We start from the raw sequence: 24,027 nt of genomic DNA on the forward strand, positions 1-24,027 counted from the left end.
TACATCCACTTTAAAGTGTATTTCCACTTTTCCAACTGAATTGGGGGTGGGGGTGGGGGGGGGTGACACCTACTTTCTATTTCTTACATATTCCCATTACTATAGTAAAACCTTAAAAAAAACAAAATCCAAAAATTACTGGTTACCTTTTTAAGTGCCCTTTACTTGCTTAAAAATCCTTCTCTGTTCTCCCCGCTTTGTAATGTTTATCAGGGGGGGGGGATGTGGAGCAGTGGCGGCTAGTGCTCAATTATTTTTTTTTTTGGGGGGGGGGGGCAAACAAACCTAGCAACCCCCCCCCCCTTGATCAGTCGCCATCCAGGTTGTGGGCGGCTTCCCAGCTGCTTCTCCTCCTGGCCAATCGGGTCTTAAGACTTAAGGCTTCCTGATTGGCCCCCGGGAGGAGAAGCAGGATGACAACGGCGAATAATAATTTGCTAATAGCGCACCAGTGGTGGGTGCGCGCCCCGAGCCCACCCATTTTGAAGGCAATTAGAGTCTCAGGCTCTAATCACGTGCTTCAAAAAAAAAACAAAAAAAAAAACACGTCTTAGAAGTTCATGCGTCTGTGAGTCCTTGTATATTGTGATTGGGCAGCTGAAGGAGCTGAGACTAGAAGATCCATCATCAGAGCAACACCACCATAGAGATAGATAAATAGATAGATAGATAGATAGATAGATAGATAGATAGATAGATAGATAGATAGATAGATAGATAGATAGATAGATAGATAGATAGATAGATAGACTCCGGAGCTTTGTAAAACTGTCAGATGAAATGAAAGTGATAAATCCCTCCACTGACACCAATGATGGGGCACTATTCCTCCCACTGACACCAATGATGGGGCACTATTCCTCCCACTGACACCAATGATGGGGCACTATTCCTCCCACTGACACCAATGATGGGGCACTATTCCTCCCTCTGACACCAATGATGGGGCACTATTCCTCCCACTGACACCAATGATGGGACACTATTCCTCCCACTGACACCAATTATGGGGCACTATTCCTCCCACTGACACCAATTATGGGGCACTATTCCTCCCACTGACACCAATGATGGGGCACTATTCCTCCCACTGATACCAATGATGGGGCACTATTCCTCCCACTGATATCAATGATGGGGCACTATTCCTCCCACTGACACCAATGATGGGGCACTGTTCCTCTCACTGATACCAATGATGGGGCACTATTCCTCCCACTGACAGCAATGATGGGGCACTATTCCTCCCACTGACACCAATGATGGGGCACTATTCCTCCCGTTGATACCAATGATGGGGCACTATTCCTCCCACTGACACCAATGATGGGGCACTATTCCTCCCACTGACACCAATGATGGGGCACTATTCCTCCTACTGATACCAATGATGGGGCACTATTCCTCCCACTGATACCAATGATGGGGCACTATTCCTCCCACTGATACCAATGATGGGGCACTATTCCTCCTACTGATACCAATGATGGGGCACTATTCCTCCCACTGATACCAATGATGGGGCACTATTCCACCCACTGATACCAATGATGGGGCACTATTCCTTTCACTGATACCAATGATGGGGCACTATTCCTCCTGTTATTGACCACAGGTGCTATGTAATCTTTTTGCTCCCACTGGTCCGGTCCTGCTAAAGTCTGAAGGATGGTAAACTGGTCCCTTATATAAAGAAGGTTCGGAGACCCCCTGCTCTGACAGAACTGTCACCATCCACCCAAAACTGGAAAAAAAATCATTATTCTGGGTGGAAAGACACTTGGAATCTATTCTAAATCTTCGATTCATAAGGCAAATGTTTTTCTCATAAAACCTTAGTCCAGCGGGAATCATCCGCAGTCTGCCCTGCCATAAAGCCTGTATGTCATAAAAGCTCGGGAGGTAATTAGGCGGTTCAGCCGGGGATATTTGTAAAGGAAATAAATAGACTGCAAATGAAAACTATTTATACTGGCTGGAAAACCAGCGTGGGCGCGTCTCTGCCACCCTCTGTAATTAAAACCCGAGAGAACTGTCTCCAGTGACAGGCAGGTGACATCGGCTCCATGACAAGCCGGACGCACACACGACCGCCTGCGCTTCTGTCGCTGTCTATTCAAAAAAATTCGAAAAAATTGGAGATTTTAAAACAATTGGAAATTTGAAAAAATTCGGAAACTCGAAAAAAAATCTGAAATTCGAACACCCGAAAATCTGAAAATCTGTAATAATTTAAATATTCGAAAATTCATAAAAGTTCGGAAATTATAATAAAAAACAGAAATTCAGAAATTTGAAAAAAATCGGAAATTAAAAAAAAAAATTCGGAAATTTGAAAACCCGAAAATCTGAAATAATAAATAACTAATAATAACTTAACTATTACTAAGTATTAAATTATAGGTATTGGAATTTCCTTTCAAATTTTCATGTTAGTGAACGTAACGAATACAAATTTATACGAATGCCGCATCTAAACAAATGGAACGGAACAAATGAATAAATAATAATAAAACGTTTTTAATACTATTGTAATTTATTATTGATAATTTGTTCTGTTTCCATTTTTTTAGATACGGCATTCCTTATTTCAGATAATTCATAACTTCGGATAAATTCGTATTCGTTACGTTCACTAACATGAAAATTTGAAAGGAAATTCCAATACCTATAATTTAATAGTTAATAATAGTTAAGTCATTATTAGTTATTTATTATTTAAGATTTTCAGGTTTTCGAACTTCCGAATTTCCGTTTTTTTTTTTTTTTTTGAATTTCTGTTTTTTTTTTCGAATTTCCAAATTTTTGCAAATTTATGAATTTTCGAATATTTAAATTTACAAATATTCGGTAAAGTTTCCGAAACGGGTCTTCGTTAATTTGGTTATTTAAGGAATTTGTCGAAATTTGTTACAAATACGAATTCGGAATGAAACGAATTGCACATGACTAGGCCCAATTCATGCGCTCCAGTCAGTGACTTTGCCTAGGCTGAGATGATCTCATTAGTCTGCTGCAGGCAGGAGGAAGCATTTCCTCAGTCTCCCCTCCCCCCCAGTGATTGGACTGCAACATTGTAACTTTGTAGCAAGTCACAAGGTGAAAGGCTGCAGCAGGGGGCTGATCTGTGTCCGTCAGAACACAGCGAAGAACTGCATAGGCGTCAGAATTTACATGGCTGTGTCATTTCTGATCCGACATCTAAGTCCAGGAAGTAGACAAAAATATATTCAAGCTTTTCAAAATATATTGATTTTTTCTTTTAAGTCTTTTTAAAAAAAATTTATTATTGCGATGAACAACTCTGCTTTTTGTGGTGTCTAGTTTTGTTATTTAATAATGTTTATCAAATGTATTTGGTTTTGTTACAAGTTAATTAATGTTGTCTTTCTTGATGCACAATGCTGATGTATTTTAAATCATTCGATACATTGTTTCAATTTCTTATTGTGTGACCTTCAATGGTTTGTTACATACAGTAGGAATATGTCCAATCAGTGACATAAACAAAAAGTACTCAATGGGTGCAACAGCGACACCTGCATTTGAAAAGTGGGTATAGCACACAACAATGTCCTATTTCTCTCCATTGGCTACTTCTATGGCTATACACAGTGCATCTGGAAAGTATTCACAGCGCTTCACTTTTTCCACATTTTGTTATGTTAGGTATAGCCTTATTCCAAAATGGAAAAAAAAAATCAGGATTTTCCTCAAAATTCTATAAACAATACCCCATAATGACAACGTGAAAGAAGTTTGTTTGAAATCTTTGCAAATTTATTAAAAATAAAAAATGAAAAAAATCCCATGTACATAAGTATCACAGGCTCCTCCCATTTACATAGGTATCACAGGCTCTTCCCATGTACATAGGTATCACAGGCTCCTCCCATGTACATAAGTATCACAGGCTCTTCCCATGTACATAAGTATCACAGGCTCCTCCCATTTACATAGGTATCACAGGCTCCTTCCATGTACGTATCACAGGCTCCTCCCATGTACATAAGTATCACAGGCTCCTCCCATGTACATAAGTATCACAGGCTCCTCCCATGTACATAAGTATCACAGGCTCCTCCCATTTACATAGGTATCACAGGCTCTTCCCATGTACATAGGTATCACAGGCTCCTCCCATGTACATAAGTATCACAGGCTCCTCCCATGTACATAAGTATCAAAGGCTCCTCCCATGTACATAAGTATCACAGGCTCTTCCCATGTACATAAGTATCAAAGGCTCCTCCCATGTACATAAGTATCACAGGCTCTTCCCATGTACATAAGTATCACAGGCTCCTCCCGTGTACATAAGTATCACAGGCTCCTCCCATGTACATAAGTATCACAGACTCCTTCCATGTACATAAGTATCACAGGCTCCTCCCATGTACATAAGTATCACAGGCTCCTCCCATGTACATAAGTATCACAGACTCCTTCCATGTACATAAGTATCACAGGCTCCTCCCATGTACATAAGTATCACAGACTCCTTCCATGTACATAGGTATCACAGGCTCCTCCCATGTACATAAGTATCACAGGCACCTCCCATGTACATAAGTATCACAGGCTCTTCCCATGTACATAGGTATCACAGGCTCCTCCCATGTACATAAGTATCACAGACTCCTCCCATGTACATAAGTATCACAGACTCCACCCATGTACATAAGTATCACAGGCTCCTCCCATGTACATAAGTATCACAGACTCCTCCCATGTACATAAGTATCACAGACTCCTCCCATGTACACAAATATCACAGGCTCCTCCCATGTACATAAGTATCACAGACTCCTCCCATGTACATAAGTATCACAGACTCCTCCCATGTACATAAGTATCACAGACTCCTCCCATGTACATAAGTATCACAGGCTCCTCCCATGTACATAAGTATCACAGCCTTTGCTCAAGTCTTGTTGAGTATGATTCTACAAGCTTGGCACACCTATTTTTGGGCAGTTTCTCCCATTCTTCTTTGCAGGACCTCTCAAGCTCCATCAGGTTGGATGGGGAGCGTCGGCGCACAGACATTTTCAGATCTCTTCAGAGATGTTCCATCGGGTTCAAGTCTGAGCTCTGGCTGGGCCACTCAAAGACATTCACAGAGTCGTCCCGTAGCCGCTCCTTTGTTATCTTGGCTGTGTGCTTAGGGTGGTTGTCCTGTTGGAAGATGAACCTTCGCCCCAGTCTGAGGTCCAGAGTGCTCTGGAGCAGGTTTTCATCAAAGATGTATCTGTGCATTGCTGCATTCATCTTTCCCTCGATCCTGACTAGTCTCCCAGTTCCTGCCACTGAAAAACATCCCCATAGCATGATGCTTCCGCCACCATGCTTCACTGTGGGGATGGTGTTGACCAGGTGATGAGTGGTGCCTGGTTTCCTCCAGACATGACACTTGCCATTCAGGCCAAAGAGTTCAATCTTCGTTTCATCAGACCAGAGAATTTTGTTTCTCGTGATCTGAGAGTCCTTCAGGTGCCTTTTGGCAAACTCCAGGCAGGCTGTCATGTGTCTTTTACTGAGGAGTGTCTTCCATCTGGTCACTCTATCATACAGGCCTAATTGGTGGAGTGCTGCAGAGATGGTTGTTCTTCTGGAAGGTTCTCCTCTCTCCACAGAGAAACGCTGAAGCTCCATCAGAGTGACCATCGGGTTCTTGGTCACTTCGCTGACTAAGGGCCTTCTCCCCCGATCGCTCAGTTTGGCCACTCTAGGAAGAGTCCTGGTGGTTCCAAACTTCTTCCATTTATGTATGATGGAGGCCACTGTGCTCATTGGGACCTTCAATGCTGCAGAAATGTTTATGTACCCTTCCCCCGATCTATGTCTCTATACAATCCTGAGGTCAGAGGTCTACAGACAATTCCTTGGACTTCATGGCTTGGTTTGTGCTCTGACATGCACCGTTATCTGTGGGACCTTCTATAGACAGGTGTGTGCCTTTCCAAATCGTGTCCAACCAACTGAATTTACCACAGGTGGACCCCAATCAAGTTGTAGAAACATCTCAAGGATGATCACAGGAGGCACCTGAGCTTAATTTTGAGTGTCATGGCAAAGGCTGTGATACTTATGTACATGGGAGGAGCCTGTGATACTTATGTACATGGGAGGAGTCTGTGATACTTATGTACATGGGAGGAGCCTGTGATACTTATGTACATGGGAGGAGTCTGTGATACTTATGTACATGGGAGGAGCCTGTGATACTTATGTACATGGGAGGAGTCTGTGATACTTATGTACATGGGAGGAGTCTGTGATACTTATGTACATGGGAGGAGCCTGTGATACTTATGTACATGGGAGGAGTCTGTGATACTTATGTACATGGGAGGAGTCTGTGATACTTATGTACATGGGAGGAGCCTGTGATACCTTTGTACATGGGAGGAGTCTGTGATACTTATGTACATGGGAGGAGCCTGTGATACTTATGTACATGGGAGGAGCCTGTGATACTTATGTACATGGGAGGAGTCTGTGATACTTATGTACATGGGAGGAGCCTGTGATACTTATGTACATGGGAGGAGTCTGTGATACTTATATACATGGGAGGAGCTTGTGTTATTTATGTACATGAGAGGAGCCTGTGATACTTATGTACATGGGAGGAGCCTGTGATACTTATGTACATGGGAGGAGCCTGTGATACTTATGTACATGGGATTTGTTTCTCTTTTCATTTTTAATAAATTTGCAAAGATTTAAAACAAACGTCTTTCACGTTGTCATTATGGGGTATTGTTTGTAGAATTTTGAGGAAAATAATGAATTTAATCCATTATGGAATAAGGCTGTAACATAACAAAATGTGGAAAAAGTGAAGTGCTGTGAATACTTTCCGGATGCACTGTAGGTATGACCTCAGATTGAGAGTAACATGGTTTACGAGTGTTTCGCAATACAAGCTATTATTTTTTAAAAATCCTGACTCGGTTTGCGAGCGTTGTCTCGCAAGACAAGCAGGATTCAAGCCTCTGGGGTGTGCAGTACTGCATTTGGCCAGAGGAGGTGCAGGGGGGCGCCGGTGACACTTGGAGCCGCTCGGAATCACTCCGTTCCAGAGTGTCTCCCAGTGTCTTCAAGTGTCTCCAGCACCCCCCCCCCCCTTTGGCCACATGCGGCACTGCATACACTAGCAGTGACACTGGAACAAATTATCTCAGTTTCCATTGATTCCTATGGGGAAACTCGCTTTGATATACGAGTGCTTTGGATTACAAGCATTCTTCTGGATTGAATTATGCTCGTAATCCGAGGTACTACTGTATACTTGTATAGGACAGAAAACAGCCCCCCCCAGGTGTGTATAATGTTATATATCACTTTGCTTTACCCACTTATTTTCTGTTAATGAAGGGGGTAAAAACTTCCCGGAGGTCAAGTAGTTAAAAATAACAATGTACATGCAGTATTGTGCTGACAACAAACGAGGCTTTCTTTTTTGTTATACAATCTCCCAACAATGATTTGCAATCCCTGGACAAAAAGTGTAACAAAACATAATAAAAAAAAAAAAAACACCTTTTTTTTTTCTAACCAGTGTTAGTGTAAAATAATAATAATGTTACAGTAAATAAAAATAAACATTTATTCAGTAATCTGTTTTAAAATGACAATAAAATTCTGATTTTGGTACAAAGCATTACAAAGTTATTTACTTATAATGACATGAAGATTTTTTTTTTTTTCAATTTTGCGCGTTTTTTTTTTTTTATATGACACTAACATATTAACAAACAGAATGAAAAAACAAAAAATGGAAATATTAATTGTTAAAAAAAAATAGAAATAAACCAAAACAATCAGCAGTAAAATAATAGTTATAGCCAGAAGGAGAAGAAGGAGTTAATTGAGGCTGATTAGGCCAAACTAAAGGTTCAAACTAAATATAAAATGACAACATGGTGCTACCTAAAACTCTGTGAGTGTGTATCTTGGATGTGGTACAGCTGTGACACAATAATGAGTGAGTGTACCACAACGAAATAAATAAGAAAACTAAAAACAAAAAAGTGAGCTAGACAATAAGTAAAGTCTGTGTAGCATAAATAATAAGGTCCACAATATTGTGACAAGGTGAATCCCTCCTGTGAGGATGTCTTCCGTCACGTGGGGGCAGTAGACTGCTTGTCTGTAGTTACTTTCCGGTAAACGAAATTGGAGAAAAATTGGGTACTCTTACCAGCTGTGGTGGACCCTAGATGTCATCTGACAGAAGGGTCATACAGGCTTTAGATCATATGATATATGGAGCAGGTGTGGAGGTCAGACGGGTCCTGGTGTGGTGTCCCCGACTCGCGGTCCGTAGACTTCAAAGGTGCTCGGCGGTCCTGACGGTGGTCTCGGGACCCACCTCTTCATACGCTCCAAAGGACGAACACGTAGAGAAAGGAGAAGGAAGAAGAACTCCAAATGGTGCAGGTCAAATCGAATGGTTTATTGGTAATATCAAATCGCAAAGCGATAAAAGTGATCACAAAACAATAAAGGGATAAAAGCAATGTGGGGTACAGGTAATGCTGGACCGACGCGTTTCGACACTAGGAGGTCTTCAACTGGGGCAAAGAAACTAAAGGTTAAAGTGAAGTTCCACCCAAAAAAAAAAAAAACCAAAAAAAAAATCATTAATGTGCATGAAAAAAAAAAATGGAGATTTTTTTTTTTACTCACCTCTTTAATGCCTGTTGCTAGGGGGTCCCTTGTAATCTGCCTCCTTCGGCGCCTTGGCTCCTGACGTCACTTCCCTCAGCGCCGGAAGGGAGATCACCTCTCCCCCCTCCCTCTCGGCAGTCATCTGGGACCTGTGACGTCACAGGTCCCAGATGATTGAGTGGCCAGTCATGGCACGCGCCGCGGTTCGCGCATGCGCAGTGGGTGCCCAGCTGTGAAGCCACAGCCGGGCGCCCACAGTAACAATGCTGGCGCCGCCAAGTGGAGGGAGGAGATGAGTGGGGCTTCGATCCCCCGCATCACTGGACCCTGGGACAGGTAAGTGTCCGATTATTAAAAGTCAGCAGCTACAGTATTTGTAGCTGCTGACTTTTTTTTTTTTTGTAAGCGGAACTCCACTTTAATAAGTGGTTAAATAGAGACAAATTTGAAACCTTTTTTTTGTATTTGTTGGGTTGTAAAATGTTTGTAAAAAAAAAAATGTGTTATATATACGTGCTCTGTGCAATGATATTGTACAGAACAGTCCTGATCCTCCTTTTCTGGAGTCCCCCACTGGTGCCCTTCCAGCAAGCTGTGTGCTGAGTGAACATGTGGGCATGCTCCCGAGCCAGACTGTGTGCGTCTATAGACGGACAGAGCACAGCTCTACCACGCTCCCACTCCCTTCTCACAGGATATGACTGATTCCCGTTGTTGCCTGAATCTCCTGTGAGAAGAGGAAGTGAAGGGAGAAGACCTGATGCCGGGACAGTGCGGGGTCACTGATAGGACCCAGGTAATTGATTGGGGAGGGGGGGGGGGCTAGGGAGAACACTTATGCCCCATACAACACAATGTAAACAATGTTACCTTGTATCTCTCTATCTCCTGTCTGAACAATGTTTACAAACAATGTTACTTTGTATCTCTCTACTCTCCTGTCTGATCAATGTTAATAAACAATGTTACTTTGTATCTCTCTATCTCTTGTCTGAACAATTTTTATAAACAATGTTACTTTGTATCTTGTATCTCTAATCCTGCATATGAATGAAACAGATTAAATACAAAACAAACAATATTACTTTGTATCTCTATCTCCTGTCTAAACAATGTTTATAAACAATGTTACTTTGTATCTCTCTATCTCCTGTCTGAACAATACTTATAAACAATGTTACTTTGTTTCTCTATATCTCCCATCTGAACAATGTTTATAGACAATGTTACTTTGTATCTCTCTATCTCCTGTCTGAACAATGTTTATAGACAATGTTACTTTGTATCTCTCTATCTCCTGTCTGAACAATGTTTATAGACAATGATACTTTGTATCTCTCTATCTCCTGTCTGAACAATGCTTATAAACAATGTTACTTTGTTTCTCTATATCTCCCGTCTGAACAATGTTTATAGACAATGTTACTTTGTATCTCTCTATCTCCCGTCTGAACAATGTTTATAGACAATGATACTTTGTATCTCTCTATCTCCTGTCTGAACAATGTTTATAGACAATGATACTTTGTATCTCTCTATCTCCTGTCTGAACAATGTTTATAGACAATGATACTTTGTATCTCTCTATCTCCTGTCTGAACAATGTTTATAGACAATGATACTTTGTATCTCTCTATCTCCTATCGGAACAATGTTTGTAAACAGCCTTTTTGTGACAGCAACAACTTCTAGTGCTATGTACAAAGCATTTCCTGGCTTTCATTTTAATAGCTGGGAATTTACAAGAAGCGGGTGGAGGGGAGCGCGGGTGGCGGTGGGGAAGAAGGATTCGATGGACTACGCATGCCCGGTGTCCTCAGATACATAAGTCGTTGTGTGGAAATGGGCAATGCATTGTTGGCCGCCCCATCCCATATCTGGGAAGAAGATGGATTTTCAGTATCCCGATGAGGGTAGTAACCAGAAGATTCTGTTTTGCAGGGTATTATCAACGCATACAAGAATGGCATCAATTTATTGGGTAATGATAGCGGTCAGGAGACCTGGGACTTCAGCGGCTCCTTCTTCTTCTCGGTAACGGCCATAACCACCATCGGTAAGTTCCTGTGACCAGCATTATTTCTTCTATCAGAACCTTTAGAAGTGCATTTCTAAAATAAATTGTCTAGGGGCAAAAATGGAATGTTCTCAAAGATATTGTCTTCAGATGAAATATTGGAGAAAATAGTGCATTGGGGCCACAAGAGGGAGCTGAGACGCAAACTTATTTTGTATGTTAGCCATCGCCATCTAGTGGCCATAATGTGGTATTGTCACCATTCACATATTGGATCTGCAGAGAATACACGATGATTCGGTGGCTGATTGGTGTGTGTGCACCCCAGATATCAGCAGAGCAGTGGACGGAGTCATTAGAGCAAGGAGTGGTATCAGTAGGGTTTTTTTTATTTTTATTATTATTTTTACAATATTATTTTTATTACTATAGGAATAATGAACTTAGAGGATTTAAAAAAGCAAAAACAAAATCCATTGGCATGATATATATGATTTATGTGTACGAATTATGGCAACTAACACTTCTCTGTTTAGTATCACTTTAAAGCGGAGTTCTGCTTAAAAAAAAAATTAAAAGTCAGCAGCTACAAATACTGCAGCTGCTGACTTTTAATAATCGGACACTTACCTGTCCCAGGGTCCAGCGATGCGGGTGAACAAAGCCTTGCTCGTTTCCCCCTCCTCTATGCGGCGCCGGCATTGTAACTGTGGGCATCTAGCTGTGGCTTCACAGCTGGGCACCCACTGCGCATGCGCGAGCCACGCCGTGTGCCGTGACTGGCCGGGCAATCATCTGGGACTTGTGACGTGTTCCAGAGAGGGAGGGGGGAGAGGTGATCTCCCTTCCAGTGCCGCGGTGCGCCGGGAGTAAGTGGGAGCTGGGACCGTCTAAAAAGAGGGTACCCGCCCCCCCCCCCAAAAAAAATGACATGCCAAACGTGGCATGTCAGGGGGTCACCTCCCTTAAAGCGGAAGTTCCATTTTTGTGGGGAACTCTGCTTTAAGAGCTCTTTGAAGAATAATAATAATAAAAAAGTGCATAAAAATGTCTGGGATAAAAAAGGTATTTAGGCATTTCCATTGGCACAAAGACAGACTAAATAGGACAAGGGAAATTCTTTGGCGGGATTTTTAGGGGTGAAATTACTTTTTTTCTTTTTTCTCTGCCGGCACCCCTAAAAATCCCACCAAAAAGTTTCCCTTGTCCTATCTATTTACAGGGATGTTGCTGATATTTTCTTGTCATTGTCACCTACCCATATTGCTACCTTCCAAAGACAGACTAAAGGAAGCCAGAACATCTACAGCCATTCAAATTTTTCCCTAAATCTGACACTTTCTGTCCTCAATTGGTCACATAGAGCCGTAAAAGTCTTCTTTCTTCCATAACTAAAAGAAAAACAGTTTTGTTGGGGGTTGGGTGGTTAAAAAAAAAAAACCCTGAAACCCCATGCATAGACATCGCTTTCATTAATTGGATGTGGTGTAATCAGATCTGCGGTGGGGATCCTATCTGAGGTGGAAGTTCTGAGGGACTCAAAGTCATCTCTGTTCTCTTTATAAAGCTTTACTTGGTGGACGGTCTAACACTGTGTTTTTTTCTTTTTCCTCCTCTTGGTAGGTTACGGGAATCTGAGTCCCAACACGGTCGGAGGTCGCATCTTCTGCGTCTTCTTTGCGCTATTTGGCATTCCGCTGAATGTGATCCTGCTGAACCGTATCGGCCAGAAGATGCTCTATCTGGTCCAGAGATATGCCAACTTCCTGGGGACAAAGATCCAACGCAAGGTGAGAGAGTCTGGTGCCGTATCTATGCTAGATGGCTTTTCCAGCAAATTGTAGGTCTCAGATTGTCCTGGGTATGGGCATATTTGTTATCCAACCATTCTTGAAACCCAGGAACCACGATCCATGAATTACATCAGGGTTTCCCAGCCAGGGTTCCATGGAATTCTAGAGTTCCTCCAGAGGTTGCTGGGGGGCTTCTTGAGCAATGAGAAATGTCTGCCTCTCAGATAAGTTTCCCTGTCATTAATCTTTTTAGCTATCTGTAAGGGGGTAATTCTTCCCAATCAACCTAAATGTAAGGAGCATTCTTCCCTCTGACCATCACACTGATGTATCATGAGTTGTAGATATAATCTTTATTAGCAGAGGGTTCCGTGAGACCGGAAAGTTATTTCAAGGGTTCCTCTGTGTTGAAAAGGTTTAGAAAGACTGAATTACATGAGTTACAAATCCAAAATGTTATTGAAACAACAAAATCAGCATGCAGGGGGTCTCTAAGTGAGGTCATGGGGGGGGTGGTCACACTGTGATGTCACCGGTAGACCATGCCCCCATGTTTACTTACCAGTAGAGGAGAAGTGGCTGTCATTCGGTATCCAACCGTGTTCGTAGGGCGTCAGGATTTTTTTTCTGGCCTGCCAAGCTGCATGCTCAGATAAGGGTCTGGTCAGTGGTGGCCCGTCCATACAGGGCGCAGGGGCGTCACCCCCCCTAATCCACGCACCCGGTCCCTAATCTACATGCAGGGTGCCGGACGCATGGATTCCAATGTTTTGGGGTTTTTTTAGAAGCACATGATTGACTTAAAAAAAGGGTGGACTTGGGGGCACAGAGCACTGCGCCCTGAGCCCATCCAGTTGTGTGACAATAGCAAATTAATATTCGCTATTGTCTTCCTGATTCTACTCCCGGAAGTGGGTCCTGAGACCCGTCACCCGATTGGCCGAGAGGAGAAGCGATCCTATTGGCTGCCAAGGAGGAGGAGGGAGGAGACGCAGCGAAAGCTGCCATGAAGTCAAGGAGGAGGAGACGCAGGGTGAAGCCCCCGCTAGCCACATGGAGGAAGCGCTGCTTGCTACCTAGATGGGGTAAGTTTGGGGATGGTGACTGACCAACCGACCAGGAGGGATGTGCCTTTGTTAGTTAAAAAAAAAACGGAATGCTCCAAACACCAGCGATCAAATAAATTCAAATGTGAGGCATGTATTCCTTTAGAGATATCCCCACCTTCCGCCACCATATAGCATGTGATACTTCAGATGACACCTCCACCATAGATAAAGTGCTCGCTTACCAGCTTGCACAGGCCTCCCACCACAGAAGGTCAGTGACGCTTGTGGCTTCAAACCCAGCCAGGGCCTTTACATCCTCTGGAGGACTCCCTTGTGGACTTATGGACCACCAATCTGGGAAGTGATAAGGTTCCCAAAATATAAAAGGCTCACCATAGCATAAAATTCTTAGAACTTCTATTAGAGTACACAAAGTATTGCACTTACATCAAACGAATTGTCTATGCGCCTTAGAACAAGATAAGCTGGCCGGCCGTAATAGCAGCGCCTGTCCTTCCGGGACTCGAAAGTTGAGGTGTCGTCAGCACGTTGCTCCACCCTATGTGTTTCGTCATAGGCTGACGTCATCCGGGGGGCACTTATTTGAACATTTGCTTTAGGGTTGTGCCATATTTCACAGAAGAGTTGCTGCTCTGATGTTTGTTTGTACATATATGGTTTGAGCACAGTTTTTTTCTTATGTTTTTGACAAAATGGTTAAAGAAGCTCTGAATGGAGGGACAGCTGGGAGAGAAAGTTGGATAAAGTTAGTAAAAAGTCAGATGGTATAAAGAGAGCTGCAAAATTCACTATATCAATTGATAAGAAAAAGTAACTTAACTTTTCTAACGACTAAAATATGACTAAAACTAAAATAATTCAGATGACTAAAATAAGACTAAAACTAAAATGGCATTTTAGTCAAAATACTATGACTAAAACTACATCAAAATCTGATGTAAAAATAAACACTGGTTATGTATCACAATGACTAAATCTGTGTCTGCAGTGCATGTTCAAACCTTCAAGTAATACTAAAGTCTAGTTTTTTTTTTCTTTAACCACTTCAGCCCCGGAAGGATTTACTCCCTTCCTGACCGGGCCCTTTTTAGCGATTCGACACTGCGTCGCGTTAACTGACAGTTGCGCGGTCGTGTGACGCTGTACCCTAACAAAATTGACGTCCTTTTTTTCCCACAAACAGAGCTTTCTTTTGGTGGTATTTGATCACCTCTGCGGTTTTTATTTTTTGTGCTATAAACAAAAAAAGAGCGACAATTTTGAAAAAAAAAACACAATATTTTGCTATAATAAATATCCCCCCCCAAAATATAAAAAAACAAATTTCTTCCTCAGTTTAGGCCGATATGTATTCTTCTACATATTTTTGGTAAAAAAAAAAAAAATCGCAATAAGCGTATATTGATTGGTTTGCACAAAAGTTATCGCGTCTACAAAATAGAGGATAGTTTTATGGCATTTTTATTATTAATTATTTTTTTTATTAGTAATGGCGGCGATCTGCGATTTTTATCGTGACTGCGACATTGCGGCAGACAGATCGGACACTTTTGACACTATTTTGGGACCATTGTCATTTATATAGCGATCGGTGCTATAAAAATGCACTGATTACTGTGTAAATGACACTTGCAGGGAAGGGGTTAAACACTAGGGGGGGATCAAGGGGTTCAGTGTGTTCCCTGGGCATGTTCTAACTGTAGGGGGGATGGGCTCACTGCAACATGACAGAGATCACTGGGTGCAGTAGATCCCTGTCATGTTGCTAGGCAGAACAGGGAAATGCCTTGTTTACATAGGCATCTCCCCGTCCTGCCTCTCTTTGTCACGATCGCGGGCCACCGGTGGACATCGAGTCCGCAGGACCCGCGGGCACGCTCCTGCGCGCACGCTAGCCACCAATGACACAGTGAAGTGCGGGTACGTTTTGCGCACCCATGCCACTTAAAGTATATTGGCGTGAGCCAGTCGGCAAGTGGTTAAAAAAAAACAATCATGTTATACGTGCCTGCTCCGTGTAATGGTTTTGCACAGAGCAGCAGAGATCCTCTTCTTCTTGGGTCCCTCGTCTCTGCACTTTTTTTTTTAGGTGAAGTACAGTACAGAGCATATGGGGGGAGGGATGTGCTGCAGCGCACTGTAGATGTGTGTTGGGGCCCAATTACCTTTACATTTGCAACACACCACAACACACACCTACAGAGCATTGCCAAGCGTTATAATGGGCTTCATGGCGTGAATGAGCCTTAAAGTTTCTCTCCCAGTTCTGAGACATCCCACCTTAACACCGAGATCTCTGGTTGTGTCTTACAGAAAATGGTGAAGCTCTTCTCCAGCTCATGTGCGTTGTTTGCTGGTCTCCTCCTCTTCTTCCTGCTCCCCCCTATTCTCTTCCAGTGGGTGGAAGGCTGGACATACGAGGAGGGGTTCTACTACTCCTTCATCACACTCAGCACCATTGGCTTTGGAGACTACGTCATTGGTAAGTACAGAAAACAAGGTGTTTGTATTTATGATCCAACAACACTGGTAATGGGGGTGCGAGGTGTGGCCGTGGTTTTGGTGGCATTTGGGATATGGGAGCATTTTTTAGCCCTTGAAGCAGAACTTAAGCCTGATAGACCTCTCCTCTATTGATGCAACGCCCACGAGGTTTCTTGCCAACACCATTGCCTGGTCTCCTTCTGGGTTCCACATCTTCGGCCATCTTGATTGACCATCCTGGGATGTGTGTGGGAGGTAATTAATCCTAAAAACGAGGCATCTAAAGAAGTTTGCCAACAGGAAGGTTAGAAGCTTTTATTGTAGAAGAGATATTATAGGTTTCAACATTATCCCAGTATAGGTCTTTGGGAGTCTCCAGTTGGTGCACACATTACTTAGTAGCAACATCACAAAGTCTCTCAGCATTTCCTTCTCTGAGATACCCCCAAGGGGAACACGCTCCCCGTCTTGTTTCCTCAGAAGAGGACTCACTTCTTGGTCACATGGTGGGCCTATTCGCGTCACAGCTCCGGAGAACAAGTCTTCTGTCTCTGACCACCTCTGCATTTCAGCATTCTGCAGTTAGCGGGCAAACAATACATCTGCGTGCAATTCTTTGCATCTGATTATGCCCATGCAAGATACAGTACTGGCGGAAGTGCCGGTTCTAAGAGCAGGTACCCCCACACCTCTGCGCTATGGCATGCCCCGACACTGTGGATCCAGCAGTTTCCCAACTTAACAAGGCCTTGATCACCTCTGTAGAGCAGTGGTATCCAAACTGTGGCCTGGGGGCTAGATGCGGCCCTTTGCCTGCTTTTATGCGGCCAGTAGGGAATCCCCCCCCCCCACTGTCAACAACAGTGGGGCATAGTTCCTGACACCAACAATGGGGCACTAGTCCTCTCACTGACATAATTGATGGGGCATTAGTCCTCTCACTGACACCAATGATGGGGCATTAGTCCTCTCACTGACACCATTGATGGGGAACTATTCCTCCCACTGACACCAATATTGGGGCACTATTCTTCTCATTGATACCAATGATGGGGCACTATTCCTCTCATTGATACCAATGATGGGGCATTAATCCTCTCACTGACACCATTGATGGGGCATTAGTCTATTCACTGACACCATTGATGACGGAGCACTATTCCTCTCACTGATACCAATGATTGGACACTATTCCTCCCATTGATACTGATGATGGGGTGCTATTCCTCCCACTGACACCAGTGATGGGGCACTATTCCTCCCACTGACACCAATGATGGGGCACTATTCCTTCCACTGACACCAATGATGGGGTACTATTCCCCCCACTGACATTGATGATGGGGCACTACTTCTACTATTGATACCAATGATGGGGCACTATTATACCCCCCAATACCAATGATGGGGGTTTGTTTACTCCCACTTACGCCAGGACATTTTCTTTCCCCACTAAGCACAGTCCGGCCCCCCTAAAGTCTAAAAGACAGTGACCCTTTGTTTAGAACGTTTGGAGACCCCATGCTGTAGAGAATGCATCTGTGTTTAAGGAACGAATAGGAGTCCGATCAAGTTGGAGTACCGCACCCCGATTGAATCTGGCACTGTTAGAATCACTGGAACGCCTTCCATCTTGATCCTGTAGAGCAGACAAATAAGGAGTTTTAGGGCGTAGATCAGGGAACACATTCTAGAGCAGTGATGGCGAACCTTGGCACCCCAGATGTTTTGGAACTACATTCCCCATGATGCTCATGCACTCTGCAGTGTAGTTGAACATCATGGGGAATGTAGTTTGAAAACATCTGGGGTGCCAAGGTTCACCATCACTGTCCTAGAGCATGCACTGCCTCCACCATCTGTACATGGAGACAAATCTGTCCATTTTGTTGTTGAATCTGCCACTACATATGGTGTCCTTTACCTGGGACACAGGTCCTTGATTACCTCTGGGTGTTGGGACAACTCTGCGTGGCCAGGCCCAGTAAACATCACCCCTTACACTACAAGACCCCTCACTATGGTATAGAAGTCTCCTAATCTTTGCAGCGACACAGGCAGGATCAAAGATATGAACCAAGCAGGGGGCTGAGAGTTGGACTCTAGCTTGTAGCCTCTGGAAACCACCTTTCCTCACTCAAGCATCAAATATGCCCGCTGACCAAAAGTCTACAAGTACCCCCCCCCCTCCACTTTGGAAAGTAGGGGCACCCCTTCATGCCGAGAAAGGCTTGTGGAACTTGGAGGTGCAGGGTTTGCCAGCGAATTAATTTCAAGGCTTGACTTTGGCTTTGGAGTTTTAAACTAATTAAATAAAACCCTTCTTGACCTCCAATGAGAGATGAGGCTTCCTAGACTGAACATTAGGCTTCTTCCCTTGGGGTTGATGGTTACTCTTGCTCACATTGCTTACCTATTTTTTCATTTGTCAGTGTCCAAATCCTCCTGTAGGTGGCAGAGTAACCCAACAGTCATTGAGTTCCCGTGTCCCTCAATGTTCTTCAAGAAATGGAGTTTACGGAAAGTATAAACATCTCACTTTTAGCATAATAAGCGCATATAAACGAAGGTCCATATTCTTTAGCAGCCTCCCGTCCAACGACGTACCTGAAGCCGGTAAAAGTAAGCAGAGTAGCTAAAGAGCTGCTGGATTACTTTTACGCTTGGCGGAAAGGGGGTCCCTCCCCCCTCCGGCCGCCCCACCGCCACCTTTTAAGGATTTGACCGGCAGCATCAGGGTCTGGGCGTGCAGTGAGACGAACTGAAGTTGTTCCTCCCATCGTGTGATGGCAGAAAAACGGAAGTGACAAAAGATTTCATCACTTCCGGTTTCAGCTTTGCGTTTGCCTGGCTGATTACCGGCCGGTGAAGCAGCTGATCAGACTGATCTGTGTCTGAATGGCTGCATTGAAGGCAAGAGAGGACAGATCTGGGTTCTAATAGACCCCAGATCTCTCCATAAAGAGGACCTGTCACTGGCCATGCTATCACATAGGATGTTGTTCATCCCTTGTGACAACAATAAAGTTGATAAAAAAAAATTAAGAAACAAGGTAAAAAAATGTTTGTTCAAGTAAATAAACAATAAAATTAGAAAAAAAAATTTAATTGCCCCCGTCCGCTGGGGCAGAAATGCGTATGCACACACCAGTCCTGCACGCATAAGTAAACAATGATCGCACCACACATGTGAGGTATCGCCACAAATGTCAAGGCGAGAGCAATAATTCTAGCGCTAGACCTCCTGTGTAACCCTTAACTGGTAACCTGTAAAGTTTTTATAAAGTGTCACCTATGGAGATTTTTAGGTATCGAAGTTTGGTGCCGTTCCACGGGCGGATGCAATTCGAAAGCATGGCATGTTTGGTATCTATTTACTCAGCGTAACATCATCTTTAATATTTTACCCAAAAAATCGGGCATTATGTTTTTTGTGCATTAAAATTCATCAAAGTGTACGTTTTGCAAAAAAATTAAGTTTGAAAAACCGCTGGGCAAATATCGTTTGACATAAAAATATGCAACACGCACCATTTTATTCTCTAGGGCCTCTGCTTAAAAATATATAATGTTTTGGGGTTCTAAGTAAGTTTCTAGCAAAAAAAAAAAAAAAAATGTTTTTTTACATGTAGGAGAGGAATGTCAGAATAGGCCAAGACTGGAAGCGGTTAAGAGGTTACTCACCTTTCACAATGGCCACCAATTATGGCAGCATTGCATCACACCTTCATGGTTTTGGGGGGGGGGGGGGTTCTTGATGGTAAAGAAAGTGCAACACATAAGGCCAGTTAGCCGTATTTGACACTCAGGCCAAAATATCCCAGTTCTCACCAATAAGAACCCCTAAAAGCAGGGGTCTCCAAACTTTCTAAGCAAAGAGTCAGTGGCCACTAGGTGTAAACCAAGTCCCATCATTGGTTTTATAGGGAGGAATTGTGCCCCATTGCTGGTGTCAGTGGTAGGAATGGTGCCCCATTATTGGTGTCAGTTGAAAGAATAGTGCCCCATTGTTGGTATCAGTGGGAGGAATAGTACCACATAAATGGTGTTGGTGGGAGGAATGGTGGCCTGTCATTGGTGTCGTTTGGAGGAATAGTGCCCCAAGGGCCACATACAGGCAAGCAAAGGGCCACAGTTTGGAGACTTCTCTCTTAAAGGAAGAACAAAGATAATGCCTCTTAGCTGACTGAAATGCTCATCTGGAAAAAAAATTACTTTTTTTTCTTTTTTTTAGGAAGAGACCCCAACAAGCAATACCCCAACTGGTACAAGAATGTGGTGTCGCTGTGGATCCTGTTTGGCTTGGCATGGTTGGCTTTGATCATCAACCTTTGTATTAATCTCCTGGAGAACTGTAAAAAAGTCGGCCAGTGTTGCAAAGCAAAGCAAACCTATCCAATAGATCAGGAACTGATAGAGATCACCCAAAATGGACACGTTGCTTCAAGACTGAAAGGGGCTGAGGACTCGCAATCGTCCACCGCAAGTGACACTAAACCCGAATCACCTGACTGGGGGGAGGGGGTTAATGACCTTGATAAAAAATGAGAACAAAAGTGTGCCTGTACTCAGAACACTTCCAATGGTGTGCCAAATTGCAGAGTCCAGAGTGAAGGATATCAAACCGAGGATATGTGGCACCGGGTCTATCTGTGATGTCCATCGAAAAGGATTCCCGGCAACACTTCCAAGAACAAAATACACGGTGCCATGAAAAATGTAAATACAGAACAGAATTTATACCATTGCTTAACGTTGTTTTGTAAAGGACATTTCTTAAAAAGTTGAAAATATATTAAAAAGGGGCCTATTTATGGTTTATTATGGTTCATTTTTATTATTATGCAGGTTTTTATTTAGCGCCAACAGTTTACGCAGTGCTTTACAATATAAAAGGGAGGCAATACATTTAAAATACAGTTAAAATACAAGAGGATTAAGAGGGCCCTGCTCAGAAGAGCTTACAATCTAATAGGGTGGGGCAGGTGGTACAAAAGGTTGTAGCTGTGGGGAACGAGCTGATGGAAGTGGTAGGAGATTAGTTGGAGACGTGAGAGGCTTGCCTGAAGAGATGAGTTTTCAGGGATCGCCTGAAGGTAGCAAGAGTAGGGGATAGCCGGACAGGTTGAGGTAACGAGTTCCAGAGGATGGGAGAGGCTCTGGAGAAATCCTGGAGATGAGCATGGGAGGAGGAGACCAGGTAGCTTGAGAGTGGAAGGTCTTGAGAAGAGCGGAGAGGACAGTTTGGGTGATATTTGGAGACAAGATTGGTGATGTAGCTTGGGGCAGAGTTGTGAATGGCTTTGTATGTTGTGGTTAGTATTTTGAATGTAATTCGCAGGACGATTGGGAGCCAGTGTAGGGATTGGAGGAGAGGGTTGGCAGACACTGAGTGGTTGGTAAGGTGGATAAGTTTATGTAGATGTAGATGTTTACTTAATGGGAATTCTAGTTACATAGTACGTAAGGTTGAATAAGGGCACCAGACCATTCAGTTCAACCTGTGTGGGTGTCTGTATGTATTATGTTTCTACCACTTCCCATATCCATGTATATTGTGTTCGCTAAGATGCCCATCTACGTTTTCTGAAATTTTCGACAATTCCCACCAATTGTGGAAGGGAGTTCCACATGATCTAACTGTAAAGAACCCCCTATGGAGTCTAAGGGTTAACCTTTTCTGGTCCAACTTCATTGATTGGCCATGTCTCTTCTTAAGTGACTTGAGATATTTGTACATTGTGATTATGTCTCCTCCCAAACGTCTCTTCTCCAGGGAAAATAAGTTTTAATGTGTGTAGCCATTCCTCATAACTGAGGTCCTCCAGCCTCCATAACTGAGGTCCTCCATTCCGCATAACTGAGGTCCTTCGTCCCGCAAAACTGAAGTCCTCCATACCGCATAACTGAGGTCCTCCATCCTGCATAACTTAGGTCCTCCATCCCTCATAACTGAGGTTCTCCATCCCTCATAACTAAGATCCTCAGTCCAGCAAAACTGAATCCTCCATAACTGAGGTCCTCAATCCCTCATAACTGAGGTCCTCCAGCCTGCATAACTAAGGTCCTCCATCCCTCATAACTGAGGTCCTCCAGCCTCCATAACTGAGGTCCTCTATTCCGCATAACTGAGGTCCTCCGTCCCGCAAAACTGAGGTCCTCCATACCGCATAACTGAGGTCCTCCATACCGCATAACTGAGGTCCTCCATACCGCATAACTGAGGTCCTCCATACCGCATAACTGAGGTCCTCCATACCGCATAACTGAGGTCCTCCATACCGCATAACTGAGGTTCTCCATCCTGCATAACTAAGGTCCTCCATCCCTCATAACTGAGGTTCTCCATCCCTCATAACTAAGATCCTCAGTTCAGCAAAACTGAATCCTCCATAACTGAGGTCCTCAATCCCTCATAACTGAGGTCCTCCATCCTGCATAACTTATTCCTCCACCCCCCATAACTGAGTTTCTCCAGCCCCCTTATTAGCTTTGTTGCCCTTCTCTGGCCTCTCTCCAGTTCCAGCACATCCTTCCTGAGGACTGGTGTCACATACCTAATCGGACACTGAAAATTATGAGGTTGGCCTCTCTTGTATTTCCAGCCCAGGTCCCGCTGAGGATGGAACAGAGGGTACCAAGGGACAGGAGGAACATGAGTGAAAGGAGCGGTTGCAGCAGGTGACGCAGTCCCAGGCAGGCTGGCAGAACATCAGGTCAAGAACAGGAACTGTGCACGGGGATCCAGCCGAAGTTAAAGGGGCACTCCACCTGAGAATCAAGGCTTGTCAGAGCTCCCAGCAGACTTGAGACAGGAACTCGCTCTGGTGAGCAGAGACTATTACATATGACAGCCAGGTAGGCACTCAAACATGATGTGGGAACCCAGCCAGGAATTAATAGATTTCATTCAGAAAAAAAATGGTTGCTTATAACAGTGGAATTCACTGTTATAAGCAATCATAGTGTGTAAAAAAACAAAAAAACACTGATCACCTCCCTAGAGTAGTAAAGTATTACGATATTAATATTTTTCTGGTCACAGTATGTAAAGATAAAAAAACAATGTAATAAAAAAGAAAAAAATTATATTTATAAATGTAAAAAAAAAAATTAAATAGTTTTTTTTTTTCCATGCTGTCACCAGTCAGTGTCTATTATCACCAACACACCAGTTACATGATGATGCTTTACTGCACCGGTGACAGCAGTGTTAATTTAGTCAACTAAAACGTTTTTGTCAAAGATTTCGTCAGCAGCATTTTTACAGTGATGAAAACTAAACGAAAAGTACAGCACATTTTCATCCACTGACGAAAACTATTGGGAAAATCAGATCCTTTCTCATTAACGAACGAAAATGTGAGGCAGGGACGTTTACCCTCGTGAATTAACTTCCGGCTTTTCATGGTGCTCTGCCTATTTCCACTATCCGCTCCCAGCAAGCAAGCGCTCCGTGATGAGACGACTGCCAGCAGGGCCGAAACTAGGGAGGGGGGCAGGGGGGAAAGGTGCCCCTAGCGCCACACAGAGGGGGGGCGCCACTGCAACCTCCACTCCCTGACATGTCAGTTCTCCGCTATTTGATGGCTTCTGGGTCTCTATGCTCCCGTTGTACTGACATTCACTCTCTGCGCCGACAATCTTTGCCCTCCGCTCTGGTCCCGCGGCTCATCTATTCTCTTTGCTTTGGTCTTTTCTGTCTCTCCTCCCCGCCACACCTGTTTGCTCTCTTATCTCCCCTTCACCGACCGTTCCAGCTACACAATTACAGCAGGCCTGAGGTCTCCCCTCAGACCACCATCCGTCCAGAGGACACTGTGCAACTGTGCATTACAGACCTCCTCTGAGCAGTGGCATCCAGGGCACTGTGCACTACAGGCCATCCCTCAGACCTGCCTGAGACCACCGTCCAGAGCACTCTGCAGCATTACAGGCCTCCTCAGACCACCCTCCAGAGCACTGCACAGCATTACAGGCCTCC

The 24,027-nt window shown here is 43.8% G+C and overlaps 1 protein-coding gene across 1 annotated transcript in view; it reads left to right on the top strand.

Moving 5' to 3' along the window:
* KCNK17 (potassium two pore domain channel subfamily K member 17) overlaps positions 1-20,862 on the top strand; it is a 68,117-nt gene extending 47,255 nt beyond the window's left edge. The window contains exons 2-5 of the mRNA XM_073628753.1: positions 10,621-10,735; positions 12,320-12,486; positions 15,873-16,041; positions 20,278-20,862. Coding sequence (XP_073484854.1) covers positions 10,621-10,735; positions 12,320-12,486; positions 15,873-16,041; positions 20,278-20,591 — 765 coding nt within the window. The 3' untranslated portion in view covers positions 20,592-20,862. The remainder of the gene's footprint in view (positions 1-10,620; positions 10,736-12,319; positions 12,487-15,872; positions 16,042-20,277) is intronic.
* Positions 20,863-24,027: the final 3,165 nt, after the last annotated feature.

Source organism: Aquarana catesbeiana, linkage group LG04 (assembly GCF_042186555.1).
Source record: "Aquarana catesbeiana isolate 2022-GZ linkage group LG04, ASM4218655v1, whole genome shotgun sequence".
Taxonomy (NCBI): Eukaryota; Metazoa; Chordata; class Amphibia; order Anura; family Ranidae; genus Aquarana; species Aquarana catesbeiana.